This window comes from Typopeltis vanoorti, chromosome 2 (assembly GCF_054136105.1).
Source record: "Typopeltis vanoorti isolate ZY-2024b chromosome 2, IOZ_Tvanoo_1.0, whole genome shotgun sequence".
Taxonomy (NCBI): domain Eukaryota; kingdom Metazoa; phylum Arthropoda; class Arachnida; order Uropygi; family Thelyphonidae; genus Typopeltis; species Typopeltis vanoorti.
In genome coordinates, this window is record NC_143550.1 from 159,639,200 (window position 1) to 159,662,902 (window position 23,703).

General features: G+C 33.3%; 1 protein-coding gene across 1 annotated transcript in view; it reads right to left on the reverse strand.

Moving 5' to 3' along the window:
• LOC150109572 (carboxy-terminal domain RNA polymerase II polypeptide A small phosphatase 1-like) overlaps positions 1-23,703 on the reverse strand; it is a 111,374-nt gene that overhangs the window by 48,753 nt on the left and 38,918 nt on the right. The window contains exons 4-5 of the mRNA XM_090409072.1: positions 8,187-8,243; positions 593-685 (exon numbers count right to left, since the gene is read on the reverse strand). Coding sequence (XP_090265198.1) covers positions 593-685; positions 8,187-8,243 — 150 coding nt within the window. The remainder of the gene's footprint in view (positions 1-592; positions 686-8,186; positions 8,244-23,703) is intronic.

The following is a 23,703-nucleotide window of genomic DNA, read 5'->3' on the forward strand; positions in this document are numbered from 1 at the left end:
AAACTGGTGGCATCTATTTATTTTACTTTATTTACACTATGCCACACCCCACAAAACAAGCAAAATTACTACATATATATCAAACCAGAAGTATTGCCAATGCAAATCAAACACAAATAATGTAAACTATTTTGTCAATTCTTTTCCATTAAATACACTGCAAACCTCAACTATTGTAAGTATCAATTCAGAAAAAATATATGAGTTAAAACTTCAAAACTAAATGTATCACAAAGCAGAGAATTATTTTATGCAATTTGTTTTCAAATGTTCAGAACAGACTTAAAAAAAAAAAAAACATTTCTGAAAGCTGAGTCAGCAAATTCTAAAATAATAAGCTGAAATAATACCCTTAACAAGTGTCGGCCCAAGAGTTAAAAAGTACATAATGAAAAAATGATCATAATGAAATGGAATTCTATAAAAATAAACATTTGAAATGACTTTTCTTAGAAAATTAACATTATATAAAAAATTACATTTAATTAGAATTCAGATAATTACTGAGAGACTTAGAAACTATGCACATTGAGGTAAAACATGGCTTCAAAAAGTTTTTTTAAAAAATTACATGACACTTTATAATACATACTTTTGCAAGGCTAGCAGTAAAAAGAACACATTCGTATAGTTCCCCCATTTTTTGTAAAAATTCATCAACATAAGGCCTCTTTAAAACATAAACCTGGAAATAAAAAAAAAAACAGATTTCAATTTTGCAGATCATATTTAGACCCATGAGTTACAAAGCAAAACATCACTTCATGAAATGTACACTAATCACATCCAGGAAATGATGTATAGAATATCACAGTCATGCACCATATCAACAACTTTCTTAGAACTAGTTGTTTCAGTCATTTGTAAGATCTTTATCTGTTCTTGAAGCTATTCTGTTCCAGAAAGTTTGGGAGGTTTTTATCCCTGTAAATGTCAAAAATGACACAACACAATTGTCCTACAAGTCCTGAAATATTTCAATAATTCATAAAAAATCAGAAAAATTGGCATGTTATAGTGAGATTTGCACAAAACTGAATTGCGAGGAGTAGGATTTTTTTTTTTTTTTTTTTTTTTTTTTTTTTTTTTTTTTTTTTTTTGGTGGGGAGAAAAATTTAGTTTAAAATTTCATGGATAGAGGGTGCTGTACCACATGCCTCATTTGCATGTATTAATTTGAGATAATCCTCCTGCTTATGATTCAGTTTCGTGCAAATCACACTCTAATATGCCAATTTTTCTGATTTTTATGAATTATTGAAACATTTTGGAACTTATGGGGACACCCTGTATATGATTCTTCTATCATGTCATAGATTGGCTAACTATTGTATTTACTTTGTATTCTCTCTTTCTCTTTTATCTGCTTTTTTTGGTACACACACGTGTGTGATATACTGTTAATTTAAAAAGAAATATTTATTCCACTTTCATTAGCATTATTTACCATGTCTAATGTGCTTGCTCTCTTAAACATCAAGATGGTCAACTGGAGGATGATACTTATTTGTGCCCCCCCCCCCCCCCCAGCATTAATTGTAATAAATCCAGCATTATTACAAAGCCGAATTCATATTTGAAACAGTTTCAAATATGAATACAGTTTCATGTGAAACTATAAAAGTTTCGTGTGAAATTTGACCAGAGAGCTTACAGGAATACACTCACTGGCATTTACGAGTTGCCCTAGCCGGACCTTATAGGAAGCACGGCCACTAGCCCAAGCATCCATATATTTGCCTCCTATTGGTCCATTTTGATAAGGTTTCACTTAGCCATTAAATTGGTGGATTAGAAAATGAACCAATAGTATATTCAGGAGGCGAATATATGGACGCTTCGGCTAGCGGTCGTACTTCCTATAACGTCCGGCTAGGGTAACTCGTAAATGCCGGCAAGTGTATTCCTGTACGCTCTCTGGTCAAAATTCATACGAAACTTCTATAGTTTCCGTATTTGGCTTTAAAATAATGGTGGATTTAATATCCACTTCATTTTTATAATTTTTGCATCGCCAAACTGAAGTCTTTTTTGCTCTTTATTTTAATAAATGTATTGTAAAATCGTGTATAGAAGGATTTTTATACAAAAATACCTTATATACCGATTTTACTGGTAAACAAAATTCACTAAAAATACTTGTGGGTTAATAAAGAAATTTTCATATTTTTTAATTTGGAAATAATATTTTTTGCAAACTGCAAACCTCAAAGGTCAACATTGCAAGGGGGTTTCCCACCTTAATGCAACGACAGAAAAAAAAAGGTGGCAGGTGCAGAACATCGTAATACCCAGGGGGACGATGACATAAGCGAACCCCAAGGTAATCGGAGCCAGATAAATAGTGGGTTGCAACGGCGAGAAAGATTTTTTCAGTGCACCGATTCAGTTTGGTTCCTGGCAGGGCAGTTCGTGGAGTTCGAGTTCGTCCGGTCCCATTTCCGGGTCAGCGAGAAGTTTCGAGGTCACGTGGAGTTCCAACCTGAAGCTACGGGTTCTAGAAGTCAACGAGATCCCGGAGCCAAGAAGTACAATGATATGATGTACGTTACGGCAGCAGAGTTTTGATAACATCTTGGGAGATGATTTGCAATTGCCATCGGAAATCTGCGTTCCAGATAGTAAATGCCGAGAAAGTGACACAACTAAGATAAGCTGTTTCAGAAGAAATTAGATGCAGAGTTTCCATGCCGCCAAGTTCCCGATGTCCGTTGATAATAAAGAAGGATCTCACAAAACCCAGAAGAGTTACCCGAGTTGTCGAATGGTAACAGAAGGAGATGAAGGATCATTCAGAGAAGTACATAATTCTGTTCAAGTAAGGAATTTCCATTGTTTAGTTAGAAGGAAAATTTAGATTGTGATGGTGATTTAATTAAGGGACTTGTTTAATAGTGATACTTGAGGACTTTAGGCCTTATGCTGATACTTGAAATATTTTGCTAGATGTGAGAGAAGGTCTGGCTAAAATTAAAGGTGAAACATCGTGTATTTAATGTTATAGCAATTGCCTAAACCTGCAGAATGTTATGTAAAATTGATCTGAGTATAACCAAGTTTAACGAGAGAAAATTATAGACACGTGGTCTTATTAGAATTGATTATGATAAAGAACTAAATTGTAAACGTAGTCATTAGTTGTGATTTGAAGCATAGAAGCTAATTTACTTAGTGCTTAAAATTGACCCATTGTACATTTCATTGATGTTAAATAAATGTTTTCTTGTTTAAATAACTTGCCTGATTTCTATTTCCAATGCACTATTCATTAATTCGAATCTGTGAGCCTTAAGATAGATATTGTCACGACTGCATAACAGAAAATTTAAGTTGCTAGATTTACTTAGAATTAAGAGAGAAAAGTTCTGTATGGTTTACCGAGTGTTATTTTTCGGTGGGAGATTCAACTCCCACCCACGAATTTGGTGGCGCAGTTAGAAACTAAATAAATTTTCCAAATTCAGTTGAGAATAAACACTAGTGGGTCAGACAAAGAGATTGGCTCTGGCCTGAGGCGATTTCTTTGTTCTGTAAGTTTTGCACACATGAGCTTTATATTATTTGCAGCCATAAGTCAGATGTATGACAAGGTAAAGAAGGAAAGTTTAAGTGAGATAACTATAGTTTTTACAAAGGCACAGAAGACAAGATATATTTGAAGATTTGATAACATATTTAAAATAACTGCATATTTAACAGTATTCTATTAAGTTAAAATATACAACTCGGCAAAGATGTTGGATATGTATTTATTTATTTAATTATTTTTTAAGGTGAGCCCTGGGTTGCATGCCAGAAAAAAGTTGTTGGCATGCCACGTGTTCCCCACCCCTGGTCTAGGTGGATTAATTCAGTCAGAACTGCCATAGAAGCATGAAATGTTACATATGCCAATACTGGAGTGCTCGCAAGTAAAAGATTGATTTAGAGGAAAGCTGTTGATAAAAGATTGAAAATAATGTAAACTTAATCATGTAATGCTGTCATAGTAACCTGAACATCCCTTTGGATTAGATATCAGGAAATTGATGATGAGATCATGCACGAGCAATGTACTCAATATTTTATAATAATGCTATAGATGAGTTGGATACAGGGAATGGATACATATGTTACTGTTGGACTTTGCTAAGGCATTTGACCAGATACCACATAAAAGGTTATGCATAAATTGGATATAGGATTGGAATATAAACTATGGACTTGAATTGGCTTTGACTACCATATGATGTTCCAGTTGCTTATCTTCATGCAGCCATTAAACTGGTGGATTAGAAATTACTGTGCTGAGATGGATGGGTCTTTGATTAAAATATTTAAGATTAAATAAACTGCAACATTCATCTTCATCTTTCACGAATAGCTGCCTTTAGAACTCCTTTAATCCAATGAGAATTAACTAAAACACTACATTGGATATTTAATAATGGTATGCATATAGTTTCTAACTCTCGTGAAAGAAAGATATGGGAAACGCTTCCATACCTTGTAGTTGAAGAGAAGACCTTCAGTGGCCCAACATCTTTGGATCGTGTGAAGGAACATGAATGTTACCTGGATGGAAGTACAGTGGAACCTCGGTTGTCGAACGCCTCTGTTCTCGAACAAAAAGCGCCCCGGTTTCTGAACAGGCAAGTGGCAACCGCATGTTGAGCTGTAAGGCGGGAAAGCGTCAGTTAAGTGGCAGCCTTCATTCAGTGCAGACACTTGCTCGAATTTGCAGTGAGTTTTCTTGATTTTCTTTTTCCCCATAAATTATTATCAATTAAGCCACCATGGGGCCGCAGAAGAATAGTGATAGCAGCAAAGCGAAAAGAAAAGTTGTTAGAACCACCACGACAGAGATGAAAAAAAGAAATCATATCCAAACATGAAAATGGCATTCGTGCCTCAGATCTTGCTATGCAGTTCGGTATGGCAAAATCAACGATCTGTACAATACTCAAAAATAAAGAGGCGATCAATTTTCGTCTATATTTTATCTATTTATTGTGGTTATTCTTTTTATGTAATATTTTATGCATTTTCATTATGTTTGTATATGATCTTATGCATGAAGTACTGTAGTCAAGGTTTAAATAAACAATCATCTGGGGTTCAGGAACGGATTAATCCATTTTACATTAATTCTTATGGGAAAATGGTTTCAGTTTCTGAACGATTCAGTTTCAGAACAGCCTTCGGGAACAAATTAAGTTCGACAACCGAGGTTCCACTGTATATAGATCTGGCCAGAGATAGGATAAACACCCTTCCTACCAAGGCTTGTATAGCCTACAATAGGCATAATATAGATACTTCATGTAGGGCTGGATGTGGCTCCAGAGAGACTATGACACATGTATCTCGATGTTATTTTAGAAACTCACAACATTAGAATTAAAAGGTATGACGTAACATGTACATCATAAAGAACTGACTAGAACAGAAAAGATTGATAGTGAGAAAGGAGCAAAATATCAAGAATAAGAAAGCCTGATCTTTTCCCATCAAGAGATAGTAGTGTCATTGTCCTAGATACCCAAGTCTGGGGATCAAACCAAAACCTAAAAAGTCGATTGAAGATAAATTATTATGCTTCTAATCATGGGTATTAAAAGACATTGTTTAGAAAAATATGGCTAGCTGTTAGATTTTTTTTCCCTACAACCATCTCATATAGAAAGGGGTTTGTAAATTCCTATAATGATGCACAGGCATTAGGTCTTAGTGCCTAAGAGACATCAAAATACTATCCCTCTAAGCCCTTCAGGGAACATTGGTTGCATGGAGGATGCATCAGTGAAGGACAAATAGGATACCTAGAGAAGATGTTGGTTAGGCTTCGACATATAATTGTCAAGTATGCACACTATATATGTGTGTACACATGACACTGATGTGAGCTACATCATTACTAACTTCCTATCTACAATTTTCCTCCAAATCAATCTGTTACCTGTCAAGATTCCAACATTACAGATCTTATATCCCAGTGAAAGACCAATCAAAAATTGGTCTTTCACTGGGTCTTTTTTCTGCCAAACTGGCAGAGAACACTTGTTTTGCTAATCTTTCCTTGCCCATTCTGTTTAAGTGACCATACCACCTGAGATTAGCTCTGCTAACGCATTCCTGGATGCTGACAATGTCGAGTTCTTTCCTAATATCCTCATTTTTAATATGATAGTGCCATTGATGCCATCTGTTCATGTCCCTAATCTTTCTCAGGACTCTCATATCTGCAGTCTCCAGTCACTGTTTTACTTCTGACCCAGCTCTCAGAATCGTTCAAAATTGGTTTGAACACTGTCTTGTATACAGCTAATTTAGTATTCTGACTAATTTCTGTTTTATTCCATATAAATTTATTTAGATGACTTCCAACCATACTTGCTTTGTTGATTCTGTTGTCTATTTCCATATTTAATTTACCATCTTCACTAAAAATTGTACCTAAGTAGCTGAAATGTTTTACTTGTTCCACAGGTTCTCCATTCATAACACAGTTGACATTTTCAATGCTTCTGCCTATTTTCATTTTTTGTCTTGTTATTGCTGATCTTCATACCATATATCTATTGCAACAGTTATTAAATTTAGGGGATAATGTACATCCTAGTCTGACACCAGATTTAACATTAAACCATCTTCCTGTACTTCCTTCAATTCTAACTGCTGACTTACAACTCAAAGACTAAGTATTGTTTGATATAATGTCCCATTGACACCATACAACTGTAGCATTTTGAATAGCATTTCTCTTGGAACCTTGTCATATACCTTTTCCAGATCTACAAAACTTAAATACAGATCTTTGTTATATTCCCATGATTTCTCAACAATTTGTCATAAAGTGAAAATGCCGAAATACAGGAAAATATTAAAGATTTTCTAATTAATATTCTAGTATACGTTGTCAATTCCTGAAAAATTAAAAGCCATGTATAATCAACATATAAGCTTATCTAGAACCTCTATAGCTCAGTCACAGTATAGGTGAAGTCCTCTGGTTGGAAAGACTTGGGTTCTATTCTCATTAGTAAAGTGAGGAACCTTTATTTGGTCTCTTTCAACAAAAGGTGAGTCAGCTGGTCTCATACTGAGATAGGGTTTTTTTCACCTAGAAACTTGGGTTTTTCATCTCCCAGAACAGACAAACTGACCTCATGAACCCACACAGATTACAGTCAGGAATATTTCCCTTAGGGGATGCAGGAGAGGAGTGATGAGCTGGCTGCATTAATTCGTCGTAAGCCCCCATTGGGGGGAAAGGGGACTTACCAGTCTTGAGGGATGGATGAGAAGGATAGGATAAAGTTATCTACAAGTTTCTGGGATTATATTTTAAAACTAATTTCATCGTCTGACTGGATCCAGTTTTAGAATAAAAACAGCATGGAAAGAATCCAAGAAAATCATTAAAATGGCAGATTTCTGACTAAGCATGTTTACAAGCATTACCTCACATCCCCACTGTAATTGCAATTTTATAACCTACTGCCAGTCTAGATGGCTAAGTTGATCGTGTTTCTGCTAACTAGTTGTGAAATTCAAACTCACAACCAATAAGCCATAGGGATCAAATCTGGTGTGGCATGAATGTTCATGTATTTCAGTGGTAGATGATTTTCGTCATCTGCGGCAGAAACATCATTCTGCTTAGTGAAGTTTGAAACCTTCGTAACTTTTTATGGATGGGATTCACATAAAAACTCTTGAGATAATTGCAATATTTAGTTCATTGGATGCAAATTCATTGCTCTCGAGATGATCGATGACATACTATGATCATAGCTTGACAAGTTTGGTAACTGCTGAATTTCAAAGTCATCTTAGAAATGGTGTCATGAGTCACTGTAAATGGACATTCTACATGGAAAACCTAAGACTAACCGGTATCTGCTTGAACAATTCCTGACTAGTCAACAACTTTCCTTGTGGCAACAGAAGAACAATGAGGATTGTCAGTTCGGTTTGTTGAAAGATCAAGAATAATACATATTCTTTGGTATGGAAATGAGCAGAGAGATAGCCAAAGCAATGTTAAAAAACTTTTATATACTGTTGTGAATCACACCTAATAAACATCACAGATTGCAAGATTAAAACTCAACATAAGATCATATCAGTCAGAATGCAGTATATCTCTGATATTGTATGTTATACAAAACAATATATATATATATATACACATGCATACTTACTTGATGGATTGTGTCATCTATTTCAACTGGTACAATGAAGTCAGCATTGTTGATGGGCTTTGGGGAAAAAAAAAAAAACAATGTCAAGACATATCATGAAAATTATTGGAAAACACATTTTTGCAACAAAAAATAAAATGCTTCCCTAAGACTTGCTCAACATTTCATCAGTTAACATGTTATGTCATAGGCAGTCACAATAAGGTTTCCAAATTTTGCAGCATAAATCTTTATTGAAAGCAGAATATGGAAGGGTTAACCTTTTTCTGTCTATCCAATTCATTTCACAAATGTGGCATTAGATTAACGAAACTGGGTGAGTCATAGCAAAATGCTCTAAATCCTTGTTTTATTCATTCAGCTATATCAATTTTAGCATAGGGAATAATAAACTTCCAATAGGGCATAATAGTTAGCAGCAGCAGCTTCCTGAAATAGCCAACTCATTTCACAAAAGGTTGAAATCTTATAGCTTGCTAGTATATTAAGGACAGGTCACAGGTTAAACTGAGGACACTGCTCTGGAGATGACTTGTCTGGAGGTTATAGATGATAATCATCAATAACCTATAGACAGTAGTATTAATTCCCACACTCAGCCTACAACATCAATATACATGCTTGATTACTGCTATTTCAAAAGAAATTTTGAAATAGCAGTAATCACTGAAACAAAAAAGAAATTAAAAGGAACTATGAGAACCGAATATTTTAACATGATATACAGTGGAGTTGACAGAGAGCAAAGAGCACAAGCAGCAGTTATGATTTGGATTCATAACTCCCTTTCAAAACAGTTAAAACATTATAAATTATGAAATGAAAGAATAATAGAAGCTAGAATAAAAATAGATAGAGGCTATTTAGCAATAATTGGTTTCAATGCCCCAGAAGAAGGAAGAGAACAGGATAATATTGATTTTTATAATCAGCTACTATATATAATAAAATAAATAAAAATTATGTAATTTCAGCAGGAGACTTAAATGCAAGAATTGGAAACACAAAAATTAATAATAACATAGGAATACATGGAGAACATACTCTAAACAGAAATGGTAAAAAAATTGATTCGTTTTGTAGTTTATAATAACCTAAAAATAATGAATTCCTTCTATAAACATAAAGACATACATAAATATACTTGGGCAACAAGAGGATGGAAATCAATATTAGATTATTTAACATTAAATGAAAAGACATCAAAATTTTTGCCAGATGTTAGAAAGCTTAGAAAATGAAAGACCAAAAAATTCAATAAAAAGAAAAAACTGAAGATCTGGGATGACACAAATTAAGAAATAATCAAAAAGAAACCTATCACAAATGGTTAAGCAGTAAAAGATTAGAAGATGAAATAGAATATAAAAGAATAAGAGCCATAGCTAAAAGAGAAGTCAGAAAAAGACAGAGAATCATGGAACAAATTTCTTTCTAATTTAGAACATGATTTATATAAAATAAGACCCAATGTATATAAGATTTGGAAATACTTAAATGCAGATACCAAAGAAAACATAAAATTAAACACCAAATTGAAATTAAAATAATTTCTAAATTACTACACAGAATTGTGGACAGACAAATATTTTAAAAACGACAACTGGCAAACATTTAATGAAAATGAAAAGGAAATAACTAAAGAAGAATTTGAAATCAGCCTGAAAGAAACAAGAAACGGAAAATCACGTGGAGAAGATAAGCTAGGTTCAGAACTATATAAATACGCAGGAACAAGATTCAAAGAAAGACTCTTAATATTTTTAAATAAAATTTATTCAACTGGTATCCCCCCATTAGAATGGAGAAAAGCAATTGTGATTCCTATCTTTAAAGAAGGTAATAGAGATTACCCTAAAAACCATAGAGATATAAGTACTAAATTCCTGTTACAAAATATATAGCAGAATCTTAAATAGCAAACTAATGAAATATTCCGAAAACTTTATTTTAGAAGTAAAGAATGGATTTAGAAAAGGATGGCCTTTTGCCTAAAATTAATAATAGAGAAAAGAAGAAAAGAAGAGAATACAATTTAGAAACACATATTGCATTTATTGACTTGGAAAAAACATTTGACAAAGTTAAAAGAAACATATTCTTTAACATATTAAAAGAAAGACAAATACCAAATAATATCATAAAAGCTATTACAAGTATATATGAAAATAATCAAATACAAATAAGATTAAATCATGAGCTATCATATATGAGAGAGATAAACCAAGGGGTCCGACAGGGATGTCCCCTCTCAGCAACTCTTTTTAATATTTACTTAAATGAAATAATAATAAAATGGAATAAAAATTTACATCAAGGAATTAAACTTTCTCCTACAGTGAACTTAAACACTCTCCTTTTTGCCAACGACCAAATAATAATTACAAATTCTGAAGATAACTCACAGAAAGCTATTTTAGAACTAAATGAGAAGCGAAAGATTATGGTATGATAATATCAACAGAAAAATCAAAAACTATGGCCTTTAAAGGACAAGATCCAGTAAGAATTAAATTAGTAATAGATAACAAGATCTTAGAACAGGTGAATTCATTTAACTACCTAGGATGTATGATCACATATGAAAATGAAAAAGATATAAACCTAAAAATTGCAAAATATTTAAAAATAACAGGTGTAATTAACTCTATATTTAAACCAAACCTAGTTCAAAAACAAACCCGACTAAACATATACAATACATTAGCCCTACCAGTCTTAATGTATGGAAATGAAATCTGGACAATAAAACAAAAAGACAAACAAAGATTAATAACAGCAGAAATTAAGTTTATGAGAAAAACTGCAAAGTATACTCTATTTGATCATAAAAGAAATGAAGAAATTATGAAAGAAATAAACCAAGAACAGTAATAGAAAAAATTAAAAAATATAAACATAAATGGATGGAACACATTCAAAGAATGAAAACAGAAAGATTACCAAAAAAGCCTTAAAGTACGAGCCATTAGGAAAAAGAAAACCAGGATGTCCTCTTAAACGATGACTTCTAAGGCTGGAACAGGCCATGCTAGGCCTAAATCCTTGATACGCATGTTGATGACATCTGAATTGCTGTTTGCAGATATAGCCACGATGGTTTCCAGGAAACAGGGAGAAATCTGAACGATCCAGAGGCAGATAATCAAGATGATAACTGTGCTATGTAATTGTACATAAAGAACACAATGGACTCAGAGAATGTGGCCATCAAAGTTTGAGGAATAGATGGAAAAGAGAAGATAGAGAAATATACAAATCTGCAATGCTATCTTATGGTATAGATATAAGCGAGATTATGCAGCTAATAGTAGGTAGAGTGAAGGGGGGAGGTAAAATGGTATAAAACAAGTGTAAAATTGACTACTCTTAGATGATGCTTCAAAGGCTGTTGCATAAACTAGAAAATGTGGAATTGAAATATAAACTCTTGGCTTGGATCAGTGGATGACTGACATACAGATAAAAAGTGGTATATGGTGGGTGTGAATCTGCCAGATTTAAGATGGTCATTGATGTACCTCAAGATTCAGTCCATGGGCTACTGTTGTTCAATCTGGACATTAATGACATTAGGAAGGGTCTAATAGGAGATGTGCAATTGTTTGCCAATGATTTGAAGATAGGCAAGAAAATAAGAGATGCTATTATATCCAGCACTTACAAAATGATTTGAATAGGTTGGAAATTTGGGCAAGTGAAAATGGCTATCAGTCTAATGTTAATAAGTGTGAAGTTATGCACTTTGGCATGATGAGATTTCCAGCAGCACATTATATTAGCAGGGTTATGCTACAAGAAACTGATTAGCCTAGGGATCTTGGTGTAATGGTGGACAGGAATTTGAAGTTCAAAGGTCACATGGCAGAAGGTGCAAATACAAATCAGAAGATAATTGCGATGTTGAAGCAAACCTTGACATGTAAGCACAAGGAAGTAATTTTGCCTCTTTGTAAGGCCTTGATAAGACCTCACAGAGGTCTTATCCCATGGTCTTCTGGATTCCAAGGGGATAAAGAAAATATGGAAAGGATGCAAAGAAGAGTTACAAAGATTATATCTGGATTATGGGATTTAGATTATGAGGACAGATTGCAAATATGTGGTATGATAGAGGTCTATAAACTTCTGAATGGGTGTTACAGGATATCATCTGATGAAATTTTTTGTTATATGGAAGATGAGAAAAGAAAATGGGGGGGGGGAGATCAATGCAATGTTAAGTTTGTTCACAGTCAAGAAAGGGTAACAGCTAGGTTTTTCTCCCACAGAGCAGTGAGTAAGAGGAATAGTTTGCCTTTAGGAGTAATGAGTACATTTAGTGTGAATAAATTTAAGGGAAGGTATGACAGCTGGTTTGGATGATTTATAGCCTCTGTTGATGAGCCTCGACTCCCTGGAGGTCTCAGATAAAAATAGTAATAATAATGATAATATAACTCACTCAAAAATTGTGTAGTAACCCACAGTTTCTGTTAGCAGCCCAGGATATTTTTATACATTAAAGAAGGCAACTTCATCTTCAAAGCACATCGTTTTTAGTTGATGACACAAGAGGACTATTTAATACTTTATGGCACTTCACCTTCAGTTTTGCACCATTTCACAAAACTGAACAGTGCAGTTTGCATTTCCTTTAATTTACTGATCATAATGAAGGGTGAAGTTATATAAATTATCTATAAAAATAGTTCAGTACACATAACAAATACGGAATCTTACAAAATCTACCAAAAATGGTCAACACTGACACCATAGCCAGACTAACATTTTGCAATGTCATGTCAATAACATGACCCAGGTCTCAGAATCATCTTTGCAAGATAATTGTTTTTAAATAACACTATTAAAAAGCCCTTTCTTCATGCAAAATGCTCAAGGATAAAATTACCTGAAGCTATTTCACGTTGTGAATTGTGAAAATAAACTAACACCAATACTACATTACAACTGCCTTAAGGGTTAAAGAAAGTGCTGGGAAAATAAGAAGAATATAAATTTGTCTTCTTTTGTATTACACTTGACAATGAAATAAACGAAAATCAGTCTCGTTAAATTAATTTTTAACGATTTCTCTGATTTTTATAAGATCCCTCATCTCTTCCACCTCCTCTGAGATATCTCCATCAATCTTATACTCTTCAGGTCCCCTTGCAAGGCTACAACATCCACTGTACTCCTCATAGTTCTAACTTTGCATCATCTGCAAACAACTTTATATTGTCATTCAAGCCCTTCCCACTATCATTTACATACAAATATAAATCCATAAATAATACATACAAATTAAACAATGATGGGCCCAAAACAGGCCCTCAGGGAATAACATTGGTGACTTTCCTTCTCAAGGATATTGTCTCTCCTTCCCCCATATACAACATGCTGATACCTATCAGACACAGCCAATCTCCAATCTAGTGGACTAATCTACAATGCAATCCCATCTATTCCAGTTTAATTACCAGCTTGTTATGTGGCAATCTATCAAAGGCTTTAGCAAAACCTAAATATACCACCATGTATGCATCTCCTTTGTCCAATGCACCTGTCATCTTGTCATAGTAAGTTAAATTGCTAAAGCATACCTTTTCTTTAGCAAACTCATGCTGTCCATCAAAGAGAATGTTATTATCATCAACCCAATTCTGAATCCTGGTCCTCACTAGCCTCTATAACATGTTTATCATAATTTCAGACAAACAGATTGGTCTACAATTCAAAGTCTTAGTTTTATCATTCCTTTTATGGAATCGAAAACAATCTAACTTTTTTTCCCACTCCTCTGGAATGTGGGCAAATCTAAGACAAGTTAAAGAGGAAAGTTAAAGCTGCTCTCTAGAACATTCCCTCAAGATATGTGGTGGTATACCATCAAGTCCTATGGTTTTATTGACATTAAGATTACTCAATTCCTCATATACCTTCTGCTCATTCACCATCAGTAGCTTCTCCTCCCTCCCTTCCCACTGCTCTCAAGATCCACATGATATTATTTTCATTAGAATGAAATACCTTTATGGACTACTCATTTAACATCTCTACTATATCCAATTCAGTGGTTAGCATTCTGCCATTCTCTCCAACATCATACCTTCCCTAATCATTCTTTCTTCTACTAAATTTTGGGTTAGAAGAAATGTAGAAAAAAAAAAAAAAAAAAAAAAACCCTAGGATTTCTTTTGGCCTCAATAGCTAATTGTTGCTCATATAGCACTTCTGCTACCCTTACCATCCATTTCACACCGACATTATTTGACCTCTTCACCTTTACAATACATTCAGACATTGCCTCTGCCAGATGGTTCCTGACAAGCTGCCAGGAACCATCTGATTTTCTTTCCTTCCAATTCTTCCAATTTCATGATATAACTGCAAACAGTCACCTAAGCTTGCCATAATCACCAGCCTTATAGTTCCACATATATTCCTTTGTTTGCACTCATGAATGCATGAGCAGAGCTAATCTACAGTATGGTCACTTAAACAGAATGGAAGACGAAAGGTTAACAAAACAGATATATGAATGACCAAGAAAGACGAGTCTAGGTAGACTGATTCAGTTAAAAGTGTCTTAGAAGAATGAAATGTTAGATACGACAATATTGAAGGGCTGACAAGTAATAGACTAATTTGGAGGGAAATTGTTGATAGGAGATTGTTAATAATGTGAACTCAAAAAACTCAATCATGTAGTGCTGGCATAGCAGAATGAACACCCCTTGAGGGTAAATATCAGGAAAAAGATGAACTATTAATTTGAAACTTAAGTATGAGTTATATATCACACTGTAAAAAATTCCATTTAGAGCATGCAGTTTTGGTGTTTCAACAGCCCCCCCCACCCCACATTGACACCTTACTTTATAGATCAACAAAAAAACTTAAATAGAGATCCTTGTTATATTTATTCTCTATAATACAAAATCTACTCTATTTAAATTATTGTTCATTAACTTTTACCTCAACTTTTTCATACTTTTCAGAGAAAAATATAAAAAAGTGAGATAAAAATATTTCCTGAAACACAGGAAAATACTTTACAATTTTCCCATTCATCTTTATTTCTCCTCCCTCCCTCTCTCTCTCTCTCTCTTTTTTTTTTTTTTTGACAAACTACTACAATGACAGTTCTATCTCAACTACGTAGATTTAATCTTTCGAATAGGACCTTCTGAATTATTCAGTACAGCCACTGTAAAATGTATACCTTCAATATTTAAGCATTTCAGTTGCATATAATTGATTTAGCTAACTTTCCACCTTTCAGAGTTCTAATAACCATTTCTACCACCCTTCAGAATTGAATTGTACTTGTGGTCGCATTCTTCCTCCTCATTATTTTCAATTATATGCTGGTTGTGTCATTTAAATTTCAAAGTACTCTACATAATTAAAAAAAAAATCTGCTTATCTTCAGTTTCATGTCACATTTTTAATTTTTGATTCTTTTTTGGAATACTTATTCCAATTTTAAGTCCCCTTTCCCTGGTAATTCCACAGAACAGTTTGCTGCCATCATGACATTTATCTTTTATTTTCGTCCACAAATCTCCCATGAATTTGTTTAACTACCGTTATATATATATATATATATATTTTAAAGGAATTGAATGACTAGAACCGAGATTTAAGTAAAAAGGTTTTAATATTAAAACACGAGTAGTTTCGGCTTGTAACAGCCTTCATCAGGTGACATTATAAAAGAAAGAAAAAAGAAAAAACACTAAAACACTGAATCTTAACTAACTATGAACAACATAGAGAGTCTCTATACATAACTGACATTAAAACATGGTTGTATTTAAAGCTGTTCTTTTGTTTGTTGCATTGTTGGGAAAGTACGTGGTAGTAGCATCTCGTGAACGCCAGTACATGATTACAGCTGAACGACTATCTGGGAGGTTGTAGCCCAAGTTATTATTTAGATGAACAGGATTGAAGATGATTTCCCTAGATTCCACGATTTTTCTCTCTAGTTCATCATTGCAACGGAAGATGTTAGTAGATTTTTCCCAGCAGACTTTGTGACTTTGGCTTTCATCATTAGGATTAGCCGAGAAAAAGATATGACTTGATAATGCACTGGCTCGCTGTCTCTTGCAAGTAATGTCCCTCATGTGTTCTTCCATACGCAATTCGACAGATTTGTCTGTCTGCACAAAATAAGGAATTTCACAATCACACAATATTTTATATACACCAGGGTATTTAAGATGATGACAAGGTTTTGAGTGGCTTATTAAGAAATGGATTTTTGGAAGTGGAGTGAACAAAGTTCTGATATTGCATTTTCTTAGAACTTTAGTCATGTTTTAACATTAAAACCTTTTTACTTAAATCTCGGTTGTAGTCATTCAATTCCTTTTAAAAAAATATGTATGTTAACCGAGTTAATAATCATTCTTTCATATATATATATATACATACACACACACATACTGTTGGATCGTCCTTCCTCTACTAATAGTACATCCTGGCTTTGAGTCCGCCATCTTGTTTTAATGTTGTTCTTATTAAGGTTAATTAATTGTATGTTGATTACTAATCCAAATATAGGGAAATTTCTATTATACTGTGCCACCCTATATTCAGATTAGTCTATGCAAAATAGTGGAATCAAATATTAATTAACTTTAGCAGTCTAATTTTTATATATAGGCCAAATTTGACATTAACATTTAAGGTTCCCGCTAGGTCCGATAATTTTATGAACGGTGCAGTGGAAAAGAATCAGGCTAACAACAAATTGAAATCAATAAAACAAAACATTTAATGCAGGGTTATATAATATATACATAAGCATACGTTGGATACAAGATAATGCAAAATTAATTCTGTTCAACAACTCATAACATTCACTCAACTCTTAGTATCAAACATTGAGTCTTTAAAATTTAATTTCTCCCTAATAAACAAAGATAGTTCTAAAATTCAATATCACTGAAATTCACAGCAAATATTTTAACAATTGTATTCTCTATCTATCCCTTAGTCAGAAATCACATAGTTCAGTCAAGAGGTAGTTATCACTTTAAGGGGGGAAGACTATTAATCTTCTAGCTTCGGCTAATTTCAGCATAAACACCACAGTTAATGTTAGGATTTAACAGGAGGAGTTAATTCTTATAACTTCACTCTAAAATGCTATAAAGTACAACTGTTCTTACTGGAATAAATCCTTGCACATATTATTCACTGAGGCACACTTAAAACTTTAGTTAACTATCACACTGGAGCCACACATTTCAAAGTAATCTTCTTTAAATTAACTTAATCTTTAATCTCAGCATATCACAAATGCAGACACACTTGCACTAGAAAATTCACTTATTCCTCATATACTACTTTGCAATAGAATCAGCTTTCCACTAATCTTCCTTAAAAGCTCTGGAATTCAACATTAACTTCAGAATTCCATATAAATATTCTGAGTTGTCAATTTACATCTCGTTCCTTCGTAATCTGATTACAACACTTAATTCTTTGTACTACAGCCTCTTACTTAACTCCATGCTGCTAATCAAATGTTTCCTCATCTCTATTGTACTGTTCTGAGTGCCGTTGCTGTGCTGAGTGCTCCAACTGTACTCAGCCCCTATTTCCCCAGTTCCAGTGCTCACTGACTGCCTCTCTTGTTTACTCTCGCTTTCCGTTTATATACCTTCACTCCTTTTCCCCGCCAAAACTTGTTCTCACCGTCTAGCTCATATCAATTCCATCTAATGTCCTTAACTCACACCCTACCACGCTCGCGCTTTCTATTTTTAACTCCGTCTCCATGACAACAATTAGAGCAGTACATAAGCATAAGCATTACATAACATTTTACCTTTACATACAGAAACTAAATAAAAGGATATTTTTAAATTCAATTAATATACAATTAAATATGATGAACACAAATTCTTCTACTATTAATATAGGAATAAATAAAATAATCTAAACGTTATTTTTATACAGAGTCCTTTCCATTATTAATACATATCCTAGATTAAATAGTTAAATAAAAAAACTCAAAGGTAATTATATGAATAATAGTTTATAACAAGAGATTTACATTAAATAATATCTACAAATGGAGCCTTTGATATGGTGGATTATGTTGGATTCTGAAAGGAGTATTAATAATTTTAATTTCTCTTCATTCAGAATTCAACAATACTCAGCTTAACCCATTAAGGACTAGTGTTACCATATGGTCACAGCATGCAATGATTTACATTTTTTTATTCTCTGTAGCCAAATAATTTAAAATTGATAAATGTTTTATACTTTCAGGCTTAGTAATAGTTCAAACTATTAACAATATATGGAGTTTCTAATCTAGTCTTTTATTCCATCTTGTGGTAGATGAAATAAAACAGTACATGGAATCTGTGAATCTAAAATGGTGATAAGAAGAGGTAAGTCTAGCTTCTTGCTTCATAACTTGCTCTGAAACACTTCTATCAACATATTCATATTGTGAAAACATTAAAGAAAAGCAATATATTGTTTTTAAAACTTTATATATAATAATTATATGTTAAAAGTAGGTTATAATGGAGTGTTACCATTTGATCACACTAGTCTTCTATGTAGTCATTTTTACCTTATGAAATAGTTCTGTGTAATTTCAGCTAACTATTCTCCTTTCAACTTATCTGTGAAAGAAATACTAGATATTCCTGAAGATGATGATCTTGACCTCACTGAAGTATATATAGAGCCCCAGAAGTACATGATGAGTCAGATAATGATGACCATCTGCTAGAGCTGCTTCAGCAGTTCTAGCAGATGGTCATAGAATAGGAAATCAGGATACAGAGGATAGAGATAATGAAGATGAAGACCAGGAAACCTGTGAAACTGAAAAAGGGTCTAAGCGAGAGAAAGTGGGTAGTTGGTCACATGATGACATACCACAGACGAGTCCAGTATTTCCAGTGTCGGATTTCAGTGTCTATAGAAATAAGACATGCACTGAGTTATTTGAAATGTTTATTGATGATGACATCATTGATTTATTAGTGACCGAATCGAAAAAATACGCTACCTGGAAAAACTGTCCATGTCCAGACATAACATCAGAAAATGTGAAGTGTTTCTTGTGGATACTAATTCTCTCTGGGGATAATAATTCTTCACACGACCACCAAAACTGGTGGTCGTGTGATGTCTGATATTAGAATGATCAAATGGACCATTTTGTTGAAAATGTGCCAGGAAACAAGAGAAGGATATGCGCAGGACAATTCTGTAAATCTTTGGGATGTGCACAATGTAAAAAATGTGATGGGACTTTGTGTGGGATGTTTTGTCAAATGTCATACACCATAAGTTTTTAAATGTCCACGGAGGTTGAAATTTGTATTTTTTTTGTATTTTAAAATATTTTGACATGTTTGTAATTTGTTTGTAAGCTGTAAGTAAAAATAATAAACATTGTCTTATTTTGCTCATATAAAGGACTAGAAATATGGCATGTAACCATATGGTCACATGCCATATTTCAAAAATCTGACATGTGAGATATAAAAAAAATAGTATATTCCCACTCCAGTAACATCAATTTGATCAGTGGTAAGAATTTTAAAGACGGAAAATAATTCAGTCCTTAATGAGTTAACAGTATCATACTATTAATATGCTAAGAGCATCTGCATCTTAGTAGCCAAGAACTTTTTACATGGCTCCTCTCTTTTTCATGGACTGTTTGTATAATTTCCTGAAAGGAAATTATACAAACAGTCCATGTATTATTTTTCTATTCTTGAAGACATCTTCACACACATACAAACATCGACTTCCTTGGAAAGTCAATGTTATTATCAGATTTTACCACTGCCTCTCCTGTAAAGTGGATTTCACTTTCAAACTCTTATCTTTTCACCACTAATATTTGTATCTGAAAGCTGTTCAGATTTGACGTTTGTTTTCAAAGTGATACTCAAAACCAGATGGTGATCACTTTATATTTAAAATTCAATATATGTAAATGAGTAATAAATGAAACATATTTAATGATTTTTGCATCAGATGATAAAGTATGATTTTAAAAAAATGTTATTTTATTTTTTTTATTGCTTGTCCATCTGCATTTATTTATTTATATTGTATTGGTTGTAAGATCTTGTTATATTATTATTATACTGCTGTACTACAGAATAGAATTCTTAAACTTGTTCATCTTTATTTAGGTCATGCATATATTTTAACTATTATATATGCTAATGCTATACTGCTAACTGATCTAATATTCCTATATATTTTGTAACATTGTTTGCTATCATTACGTTTATTAGGAAGACTACTTTCTAACATCTGGTCCTTTCTTTCTAAGTTACACATTCTTCTGATTTTCTTTGCACCTTACTTAGCTATTATCCCATTTAATTTTACTTATTTTATATTGCAATTCTTCAACCTATTCATATCAGCCATATGTAATATATATTTTTTCCTCATTAAAGTATTTGATATGTGCCCACAGATGGTATATACAGGATATAATGACAGTACTAAATGAAAAGGTTACATCATTACTAAATTCCTATAGTCAATTTAATTATATATATATATATATATGACAGAATGATCATTGACTCGGTTAACATACATAGTTTTATGAAGAATTAAATGACTAGAACCGAGATTTAAGTAAAAAGGTTTTAATATAAACACACTACTAGTTTCGGCCTGTAACAGCCTTCTTCAGGTGACATTATAAAAGAAAAAACACTAAACATTGAGGGTTCAAAGACTATGAACAACATAGACAGTCTTTATACATAATTAGCATGAAAACGTTGTAGTTGTATTTGAAGCTGTTCTTTCGTTTGTTGCATTGTTGGGAGAGTGCGTGCTTGCTGCATCACGTGAATGCCAGTACATGATTACAGCTGAATGACTATCTGGGAGGTTGTAGCTTAAGTTGTTGTTAAACCTAAATGTACTGGCGTTCACGTGATGCAGCAAGCACGCACTCTCCCAACAATGCAACAAACGAAAGAATAGCTTCAAATACAACTACAACGTTTTCATGTTAATTATGTATAAAGACTGTCTATGTTGTTCATAGTCTTTTAACCCTCAATGTTTAGTTTTTTTTCTTTTATAATGTCACCTGAAGAAGGCTGTTACATATATATATATATATATATATATACTATAATTTTTCCTCCAAATTAATCTGTTATCTGTCAGGTCTCATGGTTCAGTCTTCTATACACTTCTTACTGTATTGATCTTATTTAGATCTTGGTCTTTCTCTAGGTGGTTTTTTTCTTGCCTTCTTAGCATCAAACACCTATTTTGCTAATCATTCCTCTCCCATGCTATTTAAGTAACCATACCATCTGAGATTGTCTCTGTTTTCACAAATTCCTAAACACCAACAGCTGTTTGCTAATATCATTTTTAACAAGATTTTGCCAATGATGCCATGTGTTCACTCCCACTAATTTTTCTCAGAACTCTCATATCTGTAGTTTCCACTCTTCAATTCAAGTGTCATTTCTAACCAAGTTCTAACTGAGATCTATTATAAGTTAAAATTGATTTGAACACTGTCTTATCTGTAGCTTGTTCAGTGTTGACTGATTTCTCTTGTTTCAGTTTACTCTCCTATCATCTTTACTTATTCTGTTGTCTACGTCCATATTTAATTTACTATCTTCTAAATAAACCTAAATAGCTGAAAAAGGTCTTCCATTCAGGATGTAGATGATACTTTCAAAGTTCCTATTTTTGTAATCTTTGTACTGCTGATTTTCATACTAAATTTATTATTGCAGTTATTCAATTTAGTTAAGGAATCCTAAAGACTTGCCCTGGATTTACTTATTTAAGAGTATAACACCATCTGCAGAAAATGAAGAGATCCAATTTTCATACTACACTAAATGTCACTTTCACTCTTAATGTGATCCATACAAATGAGAAAACAGTGAAGATACTGCTTGCATTTGTCTTGCACCTCATTTTACATCAAACCTTGTCTTGTACTTCCTTCAATTCTAACTGCTAATTTACAAAATATAGATATATTACTTGATATAGTATCTCAATTACTCTGCATAACTGTTTTGAATAGCATTTCTCTTGGCATCTTATCGTATACATTTACCAGATATAAAAAAACTTAAATACAGATACTAATACTTCCATGATTTCTCAATTATTTGTGTTAGAATCTGATCCAAAACCTCTATTTGGCCTGAACCCAACTACTTTTTCTCCAAGTTTTAAAACTGCATCAATCTATCTGGGTCTTGGTCTTCCTCTAGGACTCGTCATCTCCTATTCAATCCCATGCATCTCCTGCTCTGTTTAAGTGACTATATACCACTTTAGATTATTGCTACTCATGCATTCAGAGCAGAGTGCTAACAGCAAGTTCTGTCATAATATCTCTATTTTTAATATGATTTTGCAATCTACTTCCTTAATTTTTTTCATATCTGAGGTTTCTAGTTTTTTATCAGAAGCTTTATTCCTAATTCAACTCTTGGATTTGTAAGTTAAAACTGGTTTGAATGTTATGTTATATAACATCACCCAAGGGCTAATATTATATAACATTAGCCCAAGCACACTATACTAAAGTACAGTGTGCTTGGGCTAATTTCTGTCTAATGTCATACAAATTTACTAGATTTATATCAGATCAGCTTTGCATGTTCTATTGTTTATTTCTGTACAGGTAGTCCAGATGATAAAGTCCTTTTCAGTCCTTATCCTGAAAGAGTTATGAGAAACATTTAGAGTGATAAAAAGTTTACTTACCACACATACATTACTCATACACTACCTTAAGAGCAGTCATCTGCAAAGCAGACATGCTATGCATTGAATAAGTGTGCCTTCGTTTACACAGACATGCTCTGTATTTGTATTCATACACGTTCATAATGTTTATTGTTTGTGGGGGGGTGGAGTATAATTATGACTGGAAAAAGAAACAAGTGAACTGTTTGTAAAATGCACAAAAAGAGATGTAGAGATAAAAAAATTATAAAGAAAATTTCCTGGTGTTTATCTGATAATTATATTTTATCAGATACACATATTTAGAAGTTTTTGAAACTGACTTCAGCTCAGCTGCATAAAGGTAATGGGTTTACAGTAATACTGTAGACTTTGTATGGGATGGATGTAGGGTTGATGAGGTGGATAAGAGGGTGTTGGTGTTGGAGAAATATCAGAAAAGTTTATTCAAGAGTAGAGTCCAGAAGGAGGCCTGTAACTAGTGGAGTGACATGGGGCTCTGTTCTTGGGCTGCTACTGTTTAATTTGTACATTAATGATATAGGAAAGGATCTGAGAGGAACTGTTCAGTTGTTGGTGGATGATGCAAAATTGGGTAGAGCAAAAGTTAATACAGATGTTAAAATTTTACAGGATGATTTAGATAGACTGGCAGTCTGGGCAAAGGAGTATAGATGTCAGTTTACTGTGGCAAAGTGTAAGGTTATGTATTTTGGTATGAAAAGATGACCAGCTGTATACCACATTGATGAAACTACTCCAGGAGTTT